This window comes from Macrotis lagotis, chromosome 1 (genome assembly GCF_037893015.1).
Source record: "Macrotis lagotis isolate mMagLag1 chromosome 1, bilby.v1.9.chrom.fasta, whole genome shotgun sequence".
Lineage (NCBI taxonomy): Eukaryota > Metazoa > Chordata > Mammalia > Peramelemorphia > Peramelidae > Macrotis > Macrotis lagotis.
In genome coordinates, this window is record NC_133658.1 from 922,387,933 (window position 1) to 922,410,252 (window position 22,320).

General features: G+C 34.0%; 1 protein-coding gene across 1 annotated transcript; it reads left to right on the plus strand.

The window, feature by feature from the left end:
- The first annotated feature begins 3,620 nt into the window (after positions 1–3,620).
- Positions 3,621–11,549, plus strand: LOC141509503 (olfactory receptor 2AJ1-like). Its single transcript, XM_074219112.1, has 2 exons — positions 3,621–3,627; positions 10,597–11,549. The coding sequence occupies exons 1-2, from the start codon at positions 3,621–3,623 to the stop codon at positions 11,547–11,549; spliced, it is 960 nt and encodes a 319-aa protein (XP_074075213.1).
- The last annotated feature ends 10,771 nt before the right edge of the window (positions 11,550–22,320 follow it).

Consider the following 22,320-nt stretch of genomic DNA (forward strand, 5'->3'; position numbering starts at 1 on the left):
ATAAATCTTCACCACCCACCTGGCTAATAAAAACCAAACCATTTATCACCAACCTGTGTGAATTTCCCAAAAGGTGATGTCCCAGAGAAACTTTAACTTCTAAAACAGCAATTCAGAATAGATTAGTTATATTTGAAAGTAAAGAAACTTCACCTTCAAACAAGACTAGTGTCAGGTTCAAAATCTGTCCTGGTTTTTTAGGATCCCTTCTTATGGTGCTGTCAGGAGGAAAAATCTATTTTCCTTTCACAACATGTGTTTAGATAAGATAAATGGAAACCAAAACTGTGAATCTAAAACTTATAAAACCCTCAAAAATACATGGTTCAAACAAACATAATAGAAAAATATAGATTAGATAAAAATTTTTATTCTCTGGAATTTACCAAGCAAAACCTATAGGTAATCATCCCAAGAGGATCACTGGGCAAAATAATTAAACATTATACCATTTGGGAAATTATACCATTATACCATTTGGGAAATGAGGAAAATCATTAACCTCCCTCGTGGCCTGTATATGGAATTTGCACAATATCTCTAACTGAAACATATCTACAAAGATGAACATCTCTGGATCTCTTCCTGAATTCTTGTCTCTTCCTGGGATAATGCTCTCCTTACATTGTGAGCATTGTTCTCCTAGATTTGTAATTAGCATAGAGAGCTTAATTTCTAATTATTGAAGCAAATTGATCTGATATGAAGGCTAGTATTCTCTAAAGGGAATTAGTCTTCTATCACAATATAGTTCTGAGAAATTATTTGTGCTTTCACAGGAGGAAATGTGAAATCCACACAGGAGACATTAAAAAGGGATTTGTTTTTAAGTTTTTTTTTTTTTTCACTGTGGAGAGAAAAACATATTTAAATAAAACTAATAATTGATTTCTTATTTTCCCATGAAAGTCTCACAAATAAATATTAACAGAACACATGCATAAGCAACTAGCATAAAGCACTTCTTGTTATCTCTTAAGGTCTTGGGAGTTCAGAACATTAATTAACACCTAAAGCCATGGAAAGAACTGGTTTCTTTAGCACTGCACAATCAAAACAATTATCTTGAGGTTTCTGTTTTCAGGCAAACTGGTGAGGGATGCTCTTCCTGACTCTGCTAAGTTTTCCCAAGAAAAGGAAAGCACTTGTTGCCAGTTAGTTCTGGCTAAGGGATCTGGGATCTCCAGACTAAACAAACAGCTCAAAAAGGCATGTTGTACATACACATGTATTTGTGAGACTATGGATGTGAATGTATATGCAAATATTTAAAAGTCTGTTTGCATATTTGAATATTATACATACCAGAGCTTCTTACCTTGGCCTAAATCATACTAGTTTTCTTAATGGATTTTACTCGTGATTATTCACCTAAAATAAAATGTCTATATCTAGAGAGTAGACAACACTGTAGATTGAGTTGTTCTATCAGTTCGAAGATTTAATTGGGCAGCTGAAGAGCATAATGAATAGAGGGCTGGAACTAAAGGAACATCATTTTCCAGAATTCACATCTGGCCTTATACACTTATTTTTGTGACTCTGGGCAAGTCATTTTACCCTTTTTGCCTCAGTTTCCCCATCAGTTAAACTATGGAAGAAAATGATAAACTATGCCATGCACTTTGCCAACAAAGCCCCACATATGATGACAATTAATCAGTCACAAATGAAAATGACCGAATAGCAAAGCTGAAACCATAGCAAATATTAGTGTGAGGCATTATTATCTTCATGATCTTTTTCTTTTCTCAAACTTGGCCTGAAATGCATGTCCTCCTGAGTTCGACCTGAGAGATAATCTCACTTCCCTCAAGCCATAGCTCTAAGACTCTATCCCTGCTTAAGACATTTCCTTGAGGTAATCATTTTTTTCAGTTACTCACCCTCCAGAAAACCAATTGTATCTCTTGGCATATTCTTTATATTTTGACATATGGCCACAGGTTATGTGCTCCCCCTCCTACTGTGTAAATTCCTTCAAGAAAGATTTTGTTTCAGGTATTATTTGTACATTCAGTGCCTAGCTCAATATTTGGCAGATAAAAAACACATAAAAATCCATAATTTTACCTAGTCCTGAAAAATTGTTCTGCCTTATAAAGGCCTTATTTAACCAAATGCTATGAAGAAACTGCCCAAATATTTAGTCAAGGAGCAGGGTGGTCTTGGGAACATATGTCTCCAAGTGTTTCGGGGGAACCTTGTACTTCTGTCCTTATTAAATCTTCTTTAAAAAGTGTCTCTGTAAATGAGTTTTAAAAAGTCTCCATTAAACTCAAGAATGATGAACATTGCATTTCTTCCCTGTCCCTGACCCTTATTTTACAGTCTAATTATAGCTGTGACCTTGTTGGGCATAAATTTATATACAAAGGAAAAAATCATTCATTCAATTAACTACCAGTCACATAACTGCCAGTAGGCTTGGCATTCCTCATATGTCCCAAGAAGAAAGTAATTTTTGCAATGGTTAATGCATCAACATCTAAACTACAAACACAGTGCTTTGTGAAGCAATGATCACTGTGTTTGTTGTCTAACTGGCATAATGGAGAGAATACCAGTGTTGAAATCAGGAATACTCATCTTCATGAATTCAAATCTGGCCTCAGTCTATTAATAGCTTTATGACCCTTGGAAAATAATATATAACTTTTTCCTTATTATCTTTGTCTATAAAATGGAGTGGAGAAAGAAATGGCAAATCCTTCCATTGACTTTGCGAAGAAAACCCCAAATTGGATCACAAAGGTGTCAAACTCAATTTAAACAAATAAACAACAAAAACAACCAAGTTTGGTTGGGAGATGCAAATGAAATCATAGTTGGAAATGTAAAAGTCTCTTGTCATTATTAATTGGAGTTAACTTTCTATTCTCCTTGCATCCTTTAGCCAGTCCTCAGTTGCCATGAACAGAAGGTCTTTGTCTATCCTGTTTGCCCTCTTCTAATCACTTTCTACAAAACTTTTTTGTCAGACATTCAATTATGCTGTTAAAACTAGAAAGGTTTTACCTGTATAAATGGATTCTCTGAAGATCCATTAGAAATCTCCAAGGGGACTTTAGCTCTGCTTCAGAGCAACAAATATACTTCAATTCTAACAGCAGTGCCTTATGTCACCTGCAACCTTGGACTTTATAGTTTTAGTGGAAAGTGTGAAAGAGTCAACACCACCATCCGCTTTAGTTAATCTCAGGGTGATCTTCCACCAGAAAATTTTGACTACACTGATCATCCAAGTTAGTAAAAAATAGCAGATTGGGAACATGAATGTTTTACATTTTGGCAGTGTTTTCTTGGTTTAATCAATGTCAAATGACTGAGAATTTTCTAGATTGAATAGGAAACTCCAAGGTGTACTGCAGTGTGTGCTATAAGGATACAGGTAAGGATGGGGGTAGCATTGTAGTTAGGATACTGGTTCACTTGATTTCTGGTCCTGGTAAGTTTTCTCAAAAATCTGATGGCAGGACATGAATAACCATAACACCAACAATAATATTTTAATAGTGATTTGTTCTTTATAATAATTGCAGCACCAGGGACATTGTAATGATTTTTAAGATGTAGTTTATTTACTGACTTATATCCTTATCTCTCCTGATTTCACAGAAATGTGGGGTAGTTGTCAACTCTCTCCAGTGCAGGAGGAGAACAAGTGGTTATCTAGTCCTACCATGAAACTAAGTAATTCAAATCAACCCTTTCCTTTATTCCAAAGTCCTCAATTTTGACATTTCTTCAGTCTTTTAAACTAAATTGCTTTCCTTAAAATAGCACTCTAACAAGTTCTATCTTGAATATTTCTAATGCTCAAAGAGTTGTTTCATAAAGTCCCTGAAAGTAATATTGCACATGGTTTATATGTCTGAACTAATTAACTTCTAGCATCTAGAAGGATCATAGGTAAAGTGTACAGGACAGATGGGTGAGGAGATGAGATATGATTGGGGAATTGTGGTATCATTTAGATAATACATTCTAATAGTATCTGAGCAAAATCTATGGTCCCTTACTAAGACATTGTTTATGCATCTGCCTCAATTTGATAAAGGTTTTTCCCCCTTACAAAGAGTTGCCTGAATTGAGGATAGTGAGGAGTATTTCTTTTCTTGGATGGATCCAATTTCACCTGGGAAAAATATACTTTTTACTTTATACTTTTATACATTTTTGCCCAGGAACTATTACTGAGACAAATGATAATGACTAATTTTTCTTAAAGGTAAAAATATAGCACTTCTGATTGACTGGGTACAAATATCTTAGAATATAATGTTCTAGATCTGGGGAATGGGGAAATCAGCTTTTTTTTAGGAAAGTGGAAAGTTATCCTTCTCTTTGTGATCTGCTAGACTCAAATTGTGCTGTGCCTACCTATAGAACCTGGCTCAAAGAACATATCCATGAAATATGTAATTTGTAAAAACTCAGAGCATTTCCAATAAGATCAGAGCTGAAACAAGGATGTCCATTATCACTATTATCACTCAATATGGAATTAGAAATACTAGTTTAAGCAATAAGAGAAAACAGAGAAATTCAAGAAGTCAGAACTGGCAATGAAAGTCCACATATATACATAAATATATGTCTATGCAGAAATTGCCTGATCTGGGCGAGTCTGGGTGCCCAGAGTTGAGGGTAGACTCTCATTTGCTTTTCTTCATATACTAGATGCGTACTATACATAGAAAGAAATACTTTTTGATTGCCTGTTGGGTTTACCAGCTTTTGAAAAGTTGTAAGGGGCTTAAAAGGAGCTTGTAATTAAGTATGGGTAACAATAAGAAGTCACTTTAGTTGAATGTGGTCAGAGCACTAGGGTCATCTAGGTGAGGTGCTGAGTTCCATCAGTCAGCATCTCACCATATGTAGAATTATAGCAAATGGAGAAGGTTTCAATACTGTGATTCAGTTTACTTTCTTTCCAGAGAGGTTCTCATTGTAAATGTGGTTGACATATGCATTACTAGAGCTAATTCAGTATTTGGGAGGCTCTGAAAGAAAGTTTGGGAGAGAAGAGGTATTAGACTGACTACCAAAGTGAAGGTCTACAGAGCTATATGCCTATGATACCTGAGCAGTCGACCAGTGCCATGTCAGTAAAATGGATCATTTCCATTTAAATTGCCTTAAGAAGATCACCTGGCAGGAGAAGATAGCAGGCACTAAGTTCCATTCTGGAGGCAAACTACCAAGTCCCAGATAAGCAATGTTATTACAGAGAACACAATTCTGATGGACTGGTCATGTTGTTCAAATTCCAAATATATGCTTGGCAAAACGATTATTTTTGGAGACCTCACACAGGGCACTCACATGGGGAAGTAGGAAAAAAAAAGTGATACAAAGACATTCTCAATTTCTCTCTGAAGAACCCTGGAATAGACTCCATACCATGATTGCACTGGCACAGGACCACTCAGTATACTCTTATCATAGAGGATGTTGAGCTCCGTGAGCTCAAAAGAAATGTGAGATATGCAAGTATAGAAAACCCACTCTAAGTGTTCTCAGGGACTATTTGTGCCTGAGCTGTGGTAGGACTTCCCGAACTCATACTGGTCTGAGCAGACACAGTCGGACAAACTGTCTCTAACTTAGCTCTAACATAGTGACGCCATTTTGGTCCTCTTCAATATCAAAGGACAGAAACCAATCATTATTAAGAAACAGGTTGACAACAAAAAATTTATCAAAAAATACACAGCAGGTTTAGGAGTATAAAAATTCTTTTAAGAATCTGTGGAAATATCAGATTCTTAACATATAAAAAGTGTAAAAAATTAAACTTGGAAGACACTATCAAGATACTATGCTCACACAGAGATAATTACGTGTATCTTTTAAATTTTTTCATTTTATTTTGGAAACAGGGAAACTGAAGTTTGAGGATATTTTGAAAAAAAAGGAAAAGGTTTTGGTATCTTGAAGAAAACTTCAGACTTTATTTTTATGAAAAGAAGGGTGATTATAAACTTATACTAACTTTGTCCTACCTCTTCAAATTCTTTTTTTATTTAAATATTTTATTGATTTATTTTTCCAACTACATGCAATGGAAGTTTTTACCAATCATTCATTTTCTTTGCAAGATTTTGAGTTTTGCATTTTTTCTTCCTTCTTACCTACCCTACTCCCACCCTCTATATAATCTTTGTGAGAATCTACACAGAGAATGCTCTAGATAAAAATTTGAGAAGTGAATCAGCAAATCTTGATAAAAGTATGGGGCATGGGCAGTTTCCAAATCCTTTCATATAAAAGTGTATGAGAAAGGGCAGTTTTGCTTTATTGATTACTGAAAGTCTAAATTTCTCAGTTAACTCAGAGGTAAACTAGATGTTAACAAAGCCTAGTTATCTATATTTAACTAATCCATAGAATTTTAGATTAGGTTAAAAATTTACTTGGTCAATTTAGAAGTTTTTGAAAACTCTATCCATAAAACAATACTGTAGAGGAGAAATATTTGTATTTCTTGTTGGAACAATTCTACATTGGTTGCTGTTTTTCAGTCATTTCCAAATAATCTCTTCATGATCCCATTTGGGTTTACCCTGGCAAAAGTACTGGAACAGTTTACCATTTCCTTCTCCAGGTCATTTTATAGATGAAAAAACTGAGACAAACAATATTAACTTAACAGTCATGACACAGCTGCTGAGTGTCTGGGGACTGGTCTCAGGTCTTCCTGACTCCAGACCTGGTGCTCTGTCTATGGTAGCACTTAGTTCAACCTTCCCAGCTAACCACTGTGCCTCCCCCTTAGCTATTACAATATCCTGTAGGACTTATATCAAAGCAGCAATCTAGTTTGGAGTCAATTTTCTTTGTTCCTGTGATACCACACTTACCTGTTCTATGATATCTCCTGCTCAAGATCAGTCTCCCCAGAGGCATCACATCTGGTTAGAAACACCAGGTCTGGCTTCTGGAAACATTGAGGAATACATCTATTTCCTCACTCAGAGATCTGTTGTTCTTTAGATGAAGCTTGGTAAGGTAAAATTTGGGAGGTTAAAATTCTTGAAGTAATGAATGATGTGATGTTGAGGTATAGTTTCTGCAAGTGTCAACTGCTTCCCTCAGTATCCATTATTTGTTGACTCAGTGAAGCCTGGAGGTGCCTGCACTTCACTCATAGCAAACCTCCATTAAAGGAGCCTTCTCTCAGGTCTTTTTTCCCAGATGCATTAGGACAGCTGCTTGGCCCCTTTATTTTTAAATCTCTGCATTCATTTTGTGGTAGTTTTCTATCTGTTTTAGTTTTGAAAAAGGCCAACCCACGATGCCAAGGCAAACTTACTACAATTATTATGTGAGAATTGGCATATCATAGAGCAGAGGATTAAGCTGTAGTCTGAAAGCAGAGACTACAGCATTAAAATTGTTGTTCAAAATCCATTAAAATGTTATTGTGAAATCCTAGTCAAAATAAAGAAAATACAAAAGGATACAGACAATAATGTATTTTTGACAAAATCCATATACTGTCCATAGGAAGCCTTACCTATAAATGAGTGGTTTTCACTTCTTCTCATTGAGTTTGATACCTTTGATATAAATGTTGAAATGTAGAATGTCTTCAGGAAGATCAGCATTGAGATTCTTCATTTGATATTTATTAACCATGTGACCAGGAACAAGACATTTAATCTTAATTCTCCCCAGGTTCTCAGCTGAGTATAAAATAATCACACTCAGATTGCTTATCTTATGTTATTTCTATAAGGTTCAGACATTTCAAGTATTTTGAAGATTTTAAGGTATATTATGAATTACAGTGCTGACAAGACGATAATTATGATGATAGTGATAAGAATAGTAATAATAACGGTGCTGATGATAATGAACAATGTTTGTCCTTGCTCCTGGAAGACCTGACATCAAAAAAATGATGCCATGACATGCATAGGAGCTGGATTTGAGTGAGAGCATATTATGCTAAATTACCAGACTCACTTTCTTCTTTTGTGTCAACTGGGTCCAGTGGCCAGATAAGGATCAAGACAACTGGAAAGGAGGCTGGATGTGAGCAAATCAGGGTTCATAGACCTGTCCAAGGTCAAGCTGTGGTGAGTGCATTACCTTAGGAAGCTAAAGCATTATGGGCAGAGTGCGATTGAAGAAACTAATTGTGATGTAGGGAAGGACAAATGACCCTGGTTTCAGAATGTAACAGTGAGGAGTGCTCAAGGAGTAACAACAGTATCCACAGCCTAGGCTTGAAAACCTTATTATAATAATGAAATGGTAAAAAGAAAAATAAAACAAATAAAAATGCATAAGCAAAGGAAAATTAATCTGACCATTGATAAATACTTTGGTGCAAAATAGGATCTGGGTTCATATTCAGATGAAGACAATGTGGTAATATATACATATACATATATACATATACATATTCCTTGATACATATATGAAATAAAGAAACAAGGATTCTTAGCCTAAAGAATAATGTTAAGTGGCTACAAATCCCAGAAGAAATCTTGGAAGAACTTAAAAAGAAATTCAAATAAGAGAAATTGATGAAAATTGATAAAAAAAGGTAACTCAAAAAATATCAAAAATAGAGATTCAAAATCTGAATGAAGAAAAATAACTTCCAAACCTAGAACTAGACAAGAGCAATTGATTGATGTTATAAGATGCCATGGAACATTATAATTAGAAAAATAAAAGAAAATATAAAATATGTTAAGAAAAAACAGTTGATCAGGAGAACAAATCATGTAGAAGTAATATAAAAATTGTCAGAGTACCTGATGATATTATATGGAATTAATAAGTAATATTGTGCTGGGGATCTTAAACTAGAGGATAACATAGAAGTAGGGGAAATAAAAGCTGTTGTTCACAATCTGAAATAAATTCAGAAGGAAAACTTACAGAAATGACATAGCCAATTTTTCAAAGCTATCAGGTTAAAGAGAAACATTGCAAGCAACAAGAAAAAATCAATTTAAATATTGTAGAAATACATTCATAATTTCATAAGAACTAGAATTTTCTTCTTTAAATACAGTAGCCCTTGGAACATAATATTTTGAAAATGAGAAGAGAAATGACTACACCCAAAAATACTTTGCCCAGAAATGTTGAGCTTTATTGTAAGAAAAGAATAACCTAACAAACAAATGGCAATTTGATAAACTGAAATATTTCCAGTTATTTGTAAGAAAAAACAGACAAAAATCAAATTAAAACTCAATGGAAAATTTGATATCAAAATATGCAGAAAGAAAAAGAAAATAATACAGACTTATAAGGCATTCATTAATGTCAAACTGTTAATTATACATAAGTAATTAATTTGTGTTTGTGCATTTGTTTCTATGTATGTATGTTTATATATACACTTATTTGCATGTGAGGTGGTACTTGGGTTCATGACTTAACACAGCACTTCCTCATTCAAGTCCAATTATTTACTTGTCTTGGTATTATCTCCCTCATATTACAGTTTTCTTCAAGCCCCAAAGTCAAACATCACAGCATCACATCATCATGTGTATGTATTCATACATATCTTTGAAAATATTTATCAGTATTCTTAAAACTCTAATCATTACTTACTTTGAAAAAAATAGATTGGGCCAGAGTTATAGATGATGGGATAATTCTAAACATACCTCATAAGACTGAGTAGGAAAATGTAAAAGGGCAGAATTATATTTTTAAAGGGGATGTGAAAAGAACTAATGCAGAGGAAGCTGGTGGAAATGGAGGGTTGAAATGTTGGAACTGCGTTGGGGAATTAATAATGTGTACATCTCGATTTGTGCAATATCTTCTGAACATACAGAGAAGTAATAGAACTCAGAGACAGGGTTGGGAGAGGGGCTTCTATAGTTTTGTATAGATTAGGATTTTAACAATCTATAAAGCTAACTGGAAGGAAGAAAGGAAATTTGCCCATTAACTTTATTATAATTTTAAAATGAAAAACCACTTGAAATTGATTTGTAGGTTTATGTATAATCATGATTTTTGTTTAGAATACACTTTTATGGAAATGCTTACTTTATTCTTTAAATTAAAAATAAAATTAATTTTAAAAAATAATTATGATGGTGATCATGATGGTCATGATGATGATGAAATGAGAAAAATGATCCTTGCTTAGCTCAGGAAAATTTTTCTATTGAATCTGGTGATTTTGTTTATTTTACTAAAATGCCCCCCCCCTAATTCCATTAGTTTATGATCACTTCATTTCATTGCAAAATGTTTCTTGATATTCAGCAGAGAAAAAAGGCTGAGCATTGAGAGACTAAATCACTTCCTAATTAACTATGAAGCTAGGAAATCAAATATGGAAAAGATATAAATATAAAACTACCCAGATGAGTCACTGATTTTTTTCAGCACTTCAGACAATGAATTGATCATTACAAATACTTAGTAATTCAGTTTGATTTCTTTGAATTTCAATTTATTGACCTAAATCAATGAAATGAATTTTATAAACTGTTATTTTTTTGAGGTCACAAACTCAGTCCTGGATTTTGTTTTTATCCTATTTTTCTCCCTTTTTGGAAAATTTCTTTTATGGACCATAGGTGGGACAGGTGATGAAGGAAGAAAAGAATCAGACATTTGTTCGAGATTTCATCTTATTAGGATTATTGGAACCAAACCAGTATGGATTTCTATTATTAACCCTTATTATCATCATTTTTTTGATTACAATTATGGGAAACACAGTCTTGATTCTTCTTATCCACTGTGACATCCAACTCCACACTCCTATGTATTTCCTTCTCAGACATCTCTCCTTCATGGATATCCTGAACAGCTCCATTATTGTTCCCAAGATGACCAGTAACTATATCTCTGGCAGGAAATCCATCACATTTGCAGGTTGTGGACTCCAGATATTCCTGTATCTTCTCCTTGAGAGTGCTGAGTGTCTTATTCTTGTGGCCATGTCCTATGATCGCTATGTAGCCATCTGCCACCCACTCCGATATCCTGTCCTCATGAACCATCGAATCAGTGTCCTTATGGCTGGTGGCTGCTGGCTTGGCGGAATCATCAACTCCACAATTCATACAACTTATGTACTACTCCTCCCATTTTGTGGAGCAAAAATCATTGACCACTTTTTCTGTGAAGTACCAGTCATGTTGAAACTCTCTTGTATTGATACATCACAATATGAAGGAGGAGTTTTTGTGAGTTCTGTATTCTTCCTCCTAATTCCTCTTTCCATCATTCTTGCCTCTTATGGTCAGATTCTCCATTCTGTGCTTCAGATGAAATCCTTGGAAGCCCAGAAAAAAGCCTTTTCTACTTGTTCCTCCCACCTAGCTGTGGTTACAGTGTATTTTGTTTCAATTATCTTTACATACATGAGACCCAAGTCCTATCATACTCCAGGTCAGGACAAGTTATTAGCCATCACATATATCATTCTCACTCCCATGCTCAACCCTATCATCTACAGCCTCAGAAATAAAGATGTCTTACATGCCCTGAAGAAGGTTTCAGGTAAAGCGCTTAGTCACAGAAATGAATTTTTCAAAAAAACTTAGAGTGGATGTGTAGAAAATATCCCAAGTAGTATTCATAACTTTTTGGAGTTGACATCAAAAATGATGCTTCTTACAAATTTTAAATGGACAAAATCAGCTCAACCAATTCACCTATATGATTTTCCAAGGAAAATCTATTTGTTGAATTTATTTTATGTATTCTGTTGAAATTTATAATAAGAACGATGCTATGATTCATATTTCATTTCCTTTATTAGGCAACAATATTATATGTAGAAGGTGACAACAAGATGTTAAGACAAGTTTTAAAAGATCTATTATTCATGGTCTATTTCATCATCATGACTGCATTAAAGATGCTCTCAAACTGCATTTTCATGAATAGCATTATTCAACTTTTCCATGAATTCTTCACTGTTTAGCTAACTAGAATCCAACTTCTTTGTGCTCCACAGAGCTTACTCTAAAGCAGGAAATTATTCAAACACACACACATACACAGACGCAAACCCACAGACACGAACATATACTCAACACTCATATACACACCCAAACAATACACACACAAATAAACAAACACAAACTCAATACTCATATACTCAACCACTATTCGCTCCTCTCTACTCCACTGACAAAAGAAAATAGCTTTATCTTGAATATACAACAACATCACTTGTGATGATCTGGTTGAAGATGATAGTGCATTTTCCCTTTGAACCACTGAATAGAATTAGAATTTTGGCTTATTGGTTGATAATGAATTCATCTTCTAGAGATTCTATATAGAATGTAACCCTTCTATAACTTTTCGTCCTAGGATTGTTTTTAGTTTATGCTACATCATAAATATTTTTAACCTTTATATTATATTAACATCATTTTTATATAATATATATACATAGCCATGTATAAATACATATATGTATCTTCATGTTATCAATTTATCTTTGAATCTATTCACCTTTTGCTTTTTGTTTTACTAATATTACAAATTATATTCCTATATCTCCTTTTTCTCTTATCTAGATAAGAGAACATTTCTAAAGAATCTGGACTGTGTACCTTTTCAATATTTCTTTGTGATCACAATGTGCTTTGGTCACAGTAGTCTCTGTACTCTATTCTTGAATCCTTCTCACCCTTATCATTACACTGTATTCTGCCTTGAATAATTACCTTCATTCATTACTTCACTACTATATATCAGCTGCTGAACAAAAATGAAGAAAATCATTTAAACATTCTGAATGGAGCAAGTACATTTTGATGATTCATAACATCAACTGGGTACTTTAATAGGAAACTTACTACATCAAATTGATCAACTCACTATCATACCCCTCACAGTTGTTCTTTAAAAATTTTTTTTCCTGGGAATTCTTCATTTTACTAAATATTTTATTTATTTTGAATTTTACAATTTTTCCTCTAATCTTATTTCCCATCCCCCATCCTCACAGAAAGAAATTTGTCAGTTTTTACATTATTTCCATGTTGTACATTGATCCAAACTGAGTTTGATGAGAAAGAAATCATATCCTTCAGGAAAAAACATAAAGCATAAGAGATAACAAGATCAGACAATAAGATATCAGGTTTTTTTTCTAAATTAAAGAAAATAGTTCTTGGACTTTGTTCAAACTCCATGGTTCTTTATCTGGATACAGATGGTGTTCTCCATTGCAGATAGCTCAAAATTGTCCCTGATTGTTGCACTGATGTAATGAGCAAGTCCATAAGGTTGATCATTTCCCCCATATTGCTGTTAGGGTGTTCAGTGATTTTCTGGTTCTGCTCATCTCTCTCAGCATCAGTTCATGCAAATTTGTACAGGCATCCCAGATTTCCCATCCCTCCTGGGTTCTAATAAAACAATAGTGTTCCATAACATACAAATACCACACTTTGCTAAGCTATTCCCCAGTTGAAAGACATTTACTTGATTTCAAAATCTTTACCACCATTAACAGGGTAGTTATCAATATTTTTGTACAAGTGATTTTTTTCCCTTTTCCATCATATCTTCAGGGTATTGACCCAGTAGTGGTATTGCTGGATCAAAGGGTATAAACAATTTTGGTGCCCTTTGGGTGTAGTTCCAAATTTCTCTCCAGAAATATGGGATGAGTTCACAGCTCCACCAATAATGTATTAGTGTTCCAGATATTCCACAACACTTACAACAATGATCATTATCCTTTCTGTTCATATTGGTCAGTCTGAGAGGTGTGAGATGGTACCTCAGAAGCTTTAATTTGCATTTCTCTAATAAGTAATGATTTAAAGCAATTTTTCATATGACTCTAGATTGCTTTGGTCTCCTCATCTGTAAATTTTCTTTGCATATCCTTTGACCATTTGTCATGTAGGAATTGAATTTTTTTAAAAAATATAACTCAGTTCTCTGTAAATTTTAGAAATGAGCCCTTTGTCAGAAACATTAGTTGTGAATATTGTTTCCCAGTTTACTACATTTTTTTATCTTGATTATAGTGGTTTTATCTATGCAAAAAATTTTAATTTATTGTAATAAAAATCATCTAGCTTGTTTTAGTGATGTTCTCCATCTCTTCCTTAGTCATAAATTGCTTCCCTTTCCATAGATCTGACAGGTAAACTAGTCCTTGATATTCTAATTTCCTTATAGTATTGTTTTTTATGAATAAACCCTGTATCCATCCTTATCTTGATATAGGGGGTGAGGTGTTGGTCTAATCTAAGTTTGTTTCATACTAACTTCCGATTTTCTCAGCAGTTTTTATCAAAAAGAGTTTTTATCCCAATAACTGGACTCTTTCAGTTTATCAAACAGCAAATTACTATAACCATTTCCTTCTATTGCACCTAGTCTATTCTGCTGGTCCACCACTCTATTTCCTACAAATACAAGGCAGTTTTGGTGACAGATGCTTTATAATATAATTTTATATCGGGTAGGGCTAAGCCCCCCTTCTTTTGCACTTTTTTCCCCCCATTAAATTCCTGGTTATTCTTGAATATTTGTTTCTCCATATGAATTTAAATACAACTTTTTCTAACTCATTAAAGTAATTTAGAATTTTGATTGGTAGGGCACTAAACAGGTAGTTTAGTTTTGGTAGATTCTTCATTTTTATTATATTAGCTCTACCTCTCCATGAGCAGTTGATATTTGCCTGGTTATTCATACTTGATTTGATTTGTGTGAGAAGTGTTTTATAATTGTTTTTTTAAAAAAGTTTCTGAGTCTGCCTTGGCAGACAGACTTGCAGGTATTTTATATTGTCTGAGCTTACTTTGAAAGGGATTTCTGTTTCTAGATGTTCCTGCTGTATCTTGCTAGTCATATATAGAAAAGTTGAGGATTTATGAGGGTTTATTTTATATCCTGCAACTTTGCTGAAATTGCTAATAGTTTCCAGTAGTTTTTTGGATGATTTCTTGGGATTCTCTAGGTAGAACATCATGTCATCTCCAAAGAATGAGAGTTTTGTCTCTTCCTCCCCAATTCTAATACCTTCATTTTCTTTTTCTTCTCTAATTGCTGAAGCTAACATTTCTTATATGATATTGAATAGTAGTGGTGATATTGGGCATCCTTGTTTCACCCCTGGTCTTTTGGAAATACCTCTAGCCTTTCCCCATTGAACATAATGGTTGTTTATGGTTTCAGATAGATCCTGCTAATTATTCTATAGAACAGTCCATTTATTCCTACACTCTCTAGTATTTTTAGTAGGAATGGGTGCTCTATTTTGTCAAAAGCTTTTTCTGCATCTATTGATATGTTCATAGAATTTCTGATAGGTTTATTTTTTATATAATTGATTATGCTAACAGTTTTCCTAATATTGAACCAATCTTGCATTCCTGGAATAAATCCCACTTTATCATAATGTATTATCTCAGTGATAACTTGTAATCATTTTGCTAAGATTTTATTTATGATTTTTGCATCTGTATTCATCAGGCAGGTAGGTCTGTAATTTTATTTCTTTGTTTTAACTCTTCCTGGTTTAGGTATCAGCACCATATTGGTTTCATAGAAGGAGTTAAGCAGAGATTCATCTTCCTCTATTTTCCCAAAAAGTTTATACAGAATTGGAATCAATTATTCCTTAAATGGTTGATAGAATTCACTTGTGAATCCATCAGTTCCTGGAGATTTTTTCTTAGGGAGTTCAATGATGGCTTATTGAATTTCTTTTTCCGAGATAGGGTTGTTTAGGTATTTCATCTCCTCTTTCTTTAACCAGGGCAACTTATATTTTTGTAAGTATTCATCCATTTCATTTTGATTGTCAAATTTATTGGCATAGAGTTGGACAAAATAATTTTGAATTATTACTTTAATTTCCTCCTCCTTGGTGGTGAGTTCACCTTTTTTTCATTTATGATAGTAGCAGTTTCATTTTCTTCTTTCTTTTTTTAATCTTATTGACCAGAGGTTTATCAATTTTATTGGTTTTTCATAAAACCAACTTTTGGTTTTATTTATCAATTCAATAGAGTTTTGCTTTTGATTTTATTGCTTTCTCCTTTAATTTTTAGAATTTCTGATTTGGCATTTAATTGGGGATTTTTAGTTTGTTCTTTCTCTAATATTTTAGTTGCATATTTAGTATATTGATTTCCTCTTTCTCTAATTTATTCATGTAAACATTTAAAGATATAATATATTCCCTGACAGACTCTTTCAGTGAATCCAACAGGTTTTAGTATGTTGTTTCATTATTGTCATTATCTAGGATGAAATGATTAATTCTTTTTATAATTTCTTTTTTGATCCACTTATTCTTTAAAATGAGGTTATTCAGTTTTCAATTGGTTCTGTGTCTGTATCTCCTTGGCCCAATATTGCATATGACTTTTATTGCATTGTGATCTGAGAAAGATGTATTCACTATTTCTGCCTTCTGCAGTTGATCATTAGGTTTTTATGCCATAGTAAATTTTCAATTTTTGAATAAGTGCCATGTACTTCAGAGAAAAATGTGTATTCCTTTCTATTCCTATTCAACTTCCTCCATAAGTCTATCATATCTAGTTTTTCTAACAATTTTTTTACCTCCTTAACTTCTTTCCTGTTTATTTTATGATTCGATTTATCCACAACTGAGAGAGGGAGGTTGAGTTCTCCCACTAGTAGAGTTTTGCTGTCTATTTGTTGCTGTAGTTCTTTCATCTTCTCCTTTAAGAATTTGGATGCTATCCCATTGGGTGCATATATATTCAGTATTGAAATAACTTCATTGTCTATGGTACCTTTTAGGAGGATAAAGTTTCCTTCCTTATCTCTTTTATTGTTGTCTATTTTTGCAGCTGCTTTGTCTGAGATAAGGATTGCTACCCCTGTTTTTTTCCACTTCAGCTGAAGCAAAACATATTTTGCTCCAACCTTTTACCATTATATCTCTGCTTTAAATGAGTTTCTTGTAAGCAACATATTGTAGGATTCTGATTTTTAATCCACTATGCTATTCATTTACGTTTTAAAGGAGAGTTCATCCCATTTACATTCAAAGTTATAATTACTAATTTTATTGCACTCCATGCTGTCTTCTCTCTGTTTTTATTTCCCCCTTTCCCCCCCTTTATCCTTATTCCCCAGTATTTCATTTCTGAATACCACCCCCTTCAGTGTGTTTGCCCTCCTATATCCACCCCTCCCCTTTCTTTCCCCTTTCCCTTTCCCCCTTTTCCCTTCCCTTCCTTTTGTTAGTTCTACTTTTTTTCGACCCCTCCCTTTCTCTGTCCTCCCCTCCCCTTTTCCTCCTTTTAATACTGGTGAGGTTAAACTTTTCATGCATCCTGAAGTCTCACATCACTGACCCTTATCTCCTAGCCCTCCTAGCTCAGATATTTAACTCAAATTTTACAGAAAACAATTATGAAAGAAATACTTTTTTTCTCTCTTTCTGTACCTCACATCACTCTTATGCCTTTCAATTATTTGTTCTTTCATTCCATTTAAATGGAGAAACAAGTTTAATCTTTATTAAGGCTAACCCCTCCAAATGCTCAAAGAATCCTTTCCTTCTAGTGTCCTCTAACAGATTGTTCCACTCTGTTATCCTCAGTCTATCACTAATTTAAAATATCTCCCTCTCTATTTGCCCATTTTTCTCCTGTTTATAAATATGCCCATGTCTCCCCCATTGAAAACCAAAAGCAAAACCAAAAAACTAAATCCTCCCATAATCATCTACTCTGCCTTTTGTGGTTAATTTTCTTGAAAAGTCCAGCTATAATACAAGGCTCTACATCTCATTCTCTTTAAAATAAATATCTTACAACTAAGCTTCCAACTTTATCATCCCACCAAAATGTCTCTCTACAAAGTTACTAATGGAAACTATTTTGTCAAAGTCAAAGGAACTTTCTGAATCCTTATGTTCCTTGACCTCTCTGCAGTCTTTGACAGTGGTTGATTACTTCTTCTTCATAGCCTCTTCATTCTAAATTTTTAGGATACCTCTTTGTGTTTTTTCTCATCCTACCCATCTGACCATTCATTTTATGTCTCCTTTGCTGGACCTTCATTCCGATCGTGCCCTCTAACCACAGGGTTCTCTTCTTTTCTCATTTTTATGCTACTTCACTTCATGATCTCACTAGCACTGTTGGATTTAATAACTATCTCTATGCTAATAATTCACAAATCTACTTATTCTGCCCAAGCACCTGTTTATCTCCAATTTTTCAACTCTATCTTCTAACTTTCAAACATCTCTAACTGATATCCAGTAGATATCTTAAATTTAAAATATCTAATAACAAACTCATTGCCTTTCCCCTTAGACCCTTCCTCTATTAACTTTGCTCTTATTGTCAAGGAAAACACCTGTCTCCCATTCCCTTAGGCTTCAAACCTAAGAGTCATCCTGGAAACCTCAATACGTCTCATTCCCCATAGTTAATCTGCTGCAAATATATGAAAATTTCCCCCTTATAGCATCTCTAAAATATTTTCCCATTTTACATCTGGAATATTGAAGTATTCAACTAGTGGATATGCATTCCTCAAATCTCTCTCCACTTCAACATATTATAGACTCAATCACTAGACATTTTTTACTAAAGCACAGAAAAGAAATGATATTTACACTTATTCTAACTCATAACAACCTGAACAATGAGCCACAGAAGCTTGGCAACTTAGGTCAACTTTTAACTCAATTCTCACCTTGTCCTTAGTCATAGAAGGGGCACTGCCTCAGTGAAGTAAACCTTGAAAAGAACTTAATTTATAAAGGCCAACGTCACCCACTGCTTCCTGGGCTTCCTCTAACTACAATTCATTAAGCAAGTAGATAAATAAATAATTGGAGAAATTTTGATTGCTCATCACTTGATTAAGAGTTAATAGAATAAGGGTGGCTAGGTGGTGAAATGGAAAGATCATTAGCCCTGGAGTCAGGAGTACATGAGTTCAAATCTGGCCTCAGACACTTAATAATTAATTACCTAGCTGTGTGGCCTTGGGCAAGCCACTTAACCCCATTTGTTTTGCAAAAGCCTAAAAAAGGAGTTAATAGAATACAGGCAGCTTTATAGCTAAGTGGATAGAACACAAGTCCTGGAGTCAGGAGGACTGAAATGGAACCCAGCCTCAGACATTTAATAATTACCTAGCTGTGTGACTTTGGGCAAGTCACTTAACCATATTGCTTTGTAAAAAAACAAAATTAATAGAATAAAATGACATTATTATCATCTAGTATCCTAATATAAATGGCAATTTATAATATCCAAGGTGTCTACCTTAGAGAAATAGATAATAAAATTCTTCTGAAATAAAAAAGGACAATAATGAAAAGCAAAAAGTGGGCAAGAATAAAATATTCTGAAACTTATTTTTGTCAAGTAATTATCAAAGCAATTTGATGCTAGCTAAAATATAGAGAAATGAATCAATGGAAAGTATTTCATAAAAAAATATGGAAATAACACCCTTTACCAAGATACAGGATTTAGATGTAAACAATACTATAAGCAAACTAGAAGATCAAGGAGTAGTTTACCTGTCAGAGCTATGGAAAGGGAAGCAGTTTACGACCAAGGAAGAGATAGAGAACATCATTTAAAATAAACTACATGATTTTTATTATATTAAATTAAAAAGATTTTGTACAGACAAAACCACTATGACCAAGATCAAAAGAAATGTAGTAAATTGGGAAACAATTTTTGCAACTAGTATTTTTGACAAAGGACTCATTTCTAAAATATACAGAGAACTGAGTCAAATTTTCAAAAAAACAAGTCATTCCACAACTGACAAATGACTAAAGGGTATGCAAAGGCAATTTACAGCTGAAGAAATCAAAGCAATCCATAGTCATATGAAAAATTGCTCCAAATCATTACTTATTAGGGAAATGCAAATTAAAGCTTCTCCGAGGTACCACCTCACACCTATCAGACTGGCCAATATGACCAGAAAGGACAATGATAAATGTTGGAAGGGTTGAGGGAAATATGGGACACTAATAGAATTTTGGTGGAGCTATGAACTCATCCAGCCTTTCAGGAGAGCAATTTGGAATTATTCCCAAAGGGCAACAAAAATGTGCATTCCCTTTGATCCAGCAATACCACTACTGGGTCTTTATCCAGTTTTTGCTCCATTAAAACCAGTGCTGCCCAAATTAAAAGAAAACAGAAAGTTATTAAAAAATTTTTCAAACTAGGAGTTCTGATAAAGTTCTCATTTCCAAAATAAATAAACCATTGCATCAAATTTATAAATATACAAGTGATTCTCCAATTAATAAGTGCTTCAGATCATTAATACTTATGGAAATACAAATAAAAAAACAACTATGGGGGCAGCTAGGTGGCACAATGGATAGAGCATTGACCCTGGGGTCTGGAGGACCTTAGTTCAAATCCAACCTCAGATATTTAATAATGACCTATCTGTGTGACCTTGGGAAAGTCCCTTAACTCCACTGCCTTGCAAAAACCAAAACAACAAAAACAACTATGAAGTTCCACCTCACACCCAATGACAATACGACAAGAAGGACAAATGATCATTGTTTTAGAAAGGTTTTTGGAGGATGGGTACATAAATGCATTGTGGGTGGGGTTGTGAACTGATATAACCATTCTGGAAGACGATATGTAACCATTCCTGAATATCAGTAAAAACTGATCCTACCCTTTGACCCAAAAGATCCAAAAGAAATAAAAAAATAAGAAAAATCTCTAATGTTCAAAAACATTCATAGCTACTGTTTTGGAAGTGGCAAAGAATTGGAAACTGAGGAAGCCCATCAATTAGGGAATGGCTGAACAAGTTATGGTATCTGAATGCTATGGAATACTATAAGAAATCATAAATCGTCTGACTCTAGAGAAGCACATAATAAACTACAGGATCAGATGCTGAGGGAAGGGAGCAGAACCAAGAGAACATTGTAAACATTAACAACAACATTGTGAGTTGATCAACCTACATGGAAGCATCTCTACAGTTCTTTTCCTATTCTGCCCTTTGAAAAATGCTTGAAGAGGACTTATTTGATTATTTTGAGTGGACCTGAGACATAATGAATTATATAGCCATAATACGTATTTATACACATGCACACTAATTAATTTTTCTTGAACCACAAATCAGTCCTTCTGAGAGGACTAATTGGCATGTTGTTTCTTCCCTCATCCATAGAAAATTGCAACAGTACAATTATCTCTGCCTCTCTTTATTTCACTGAAGAGCAGGGACAATGTCCCTAAGGAAATGCTACCAAATGTGAAACTGGTTTACAGTGCCAGCCTCTCAAACATACCATCCAACTTCAACTACAAATATCATTGGGAAGATTGTGGGAAAGAGTCCTTCCCAACAGTGGGCAGTAGAATTATGATGGTCATATAACAATGGAATCTTTACAATTTTCTGACAATGAAGCCTGAGTTGAGTATTTCCTGGAGGTCCTTTCAAAGGAAAAAAAAAATAATTCAGTAAATCTTTGAGAGACTCAAATTGGAAAAAGTAATAGCCAGAAGATTTGTTGTCATAAGGTAAGATACAATGAGTTTGAATGAAATGCTAATTATCCCCTTTTGTTTTCTCCTCTCACCCTTCCTTCTTCCTTCTTCCTTCCTTCCCCCTTACATCCTTTCTTTCTCTCCTCTTTTATCTCATTTTTTCTTCTTCCTTTCTTTTCACCCTTCCTTCCTTTTCCTTTTCCTGTTTTTGATCAGGACAATTTGTTCAAATTTGCTCCCTTGAATGCTATTCCATAGGAGACAAGCTAGGAGAGATAGGTCACTCATTTTGGTTGCCTTGGCAGTCTGAATGGAAGAAAATTATAGTGATAAGATCAGTAGAGCCAGTGACAAGGATGGTAAAAGATAGATTAAAAGAGATATTATGAGCATCTGAGAGAATAACAGGTCAAGTTAACAGGCTTCACCATCTTTCTATCATTATCTTTGGCAAATACACTGCTGTATGCATCTCCACCATTCACTTGCAACTTCCATTTACTGGGAACATATATAGAGGCCAGTGGAAGGAAGAAAAAATATTAGAGTTCCTATCAAAACTGGTAGCAAAAATAAATAACATATTTGCTTCAATATATATTTTTAAATTTCTGACTTTCTCTTCAATGTTGTTTATGGAATTTTCATAAAGATAACATGTCCATGGGAGGAATACTATGAAGGCACTTTAATACTTAAAGAACATCTGGCATAAAGAACAAAAGTCTTCTGGCCTCAGATTATCTGTGTGCATGTATTTAATGACAGATAGTGAGTATATTATTACCATTAATTATCCATTTTTATAATAGATGAAATTTCCAAATATAGA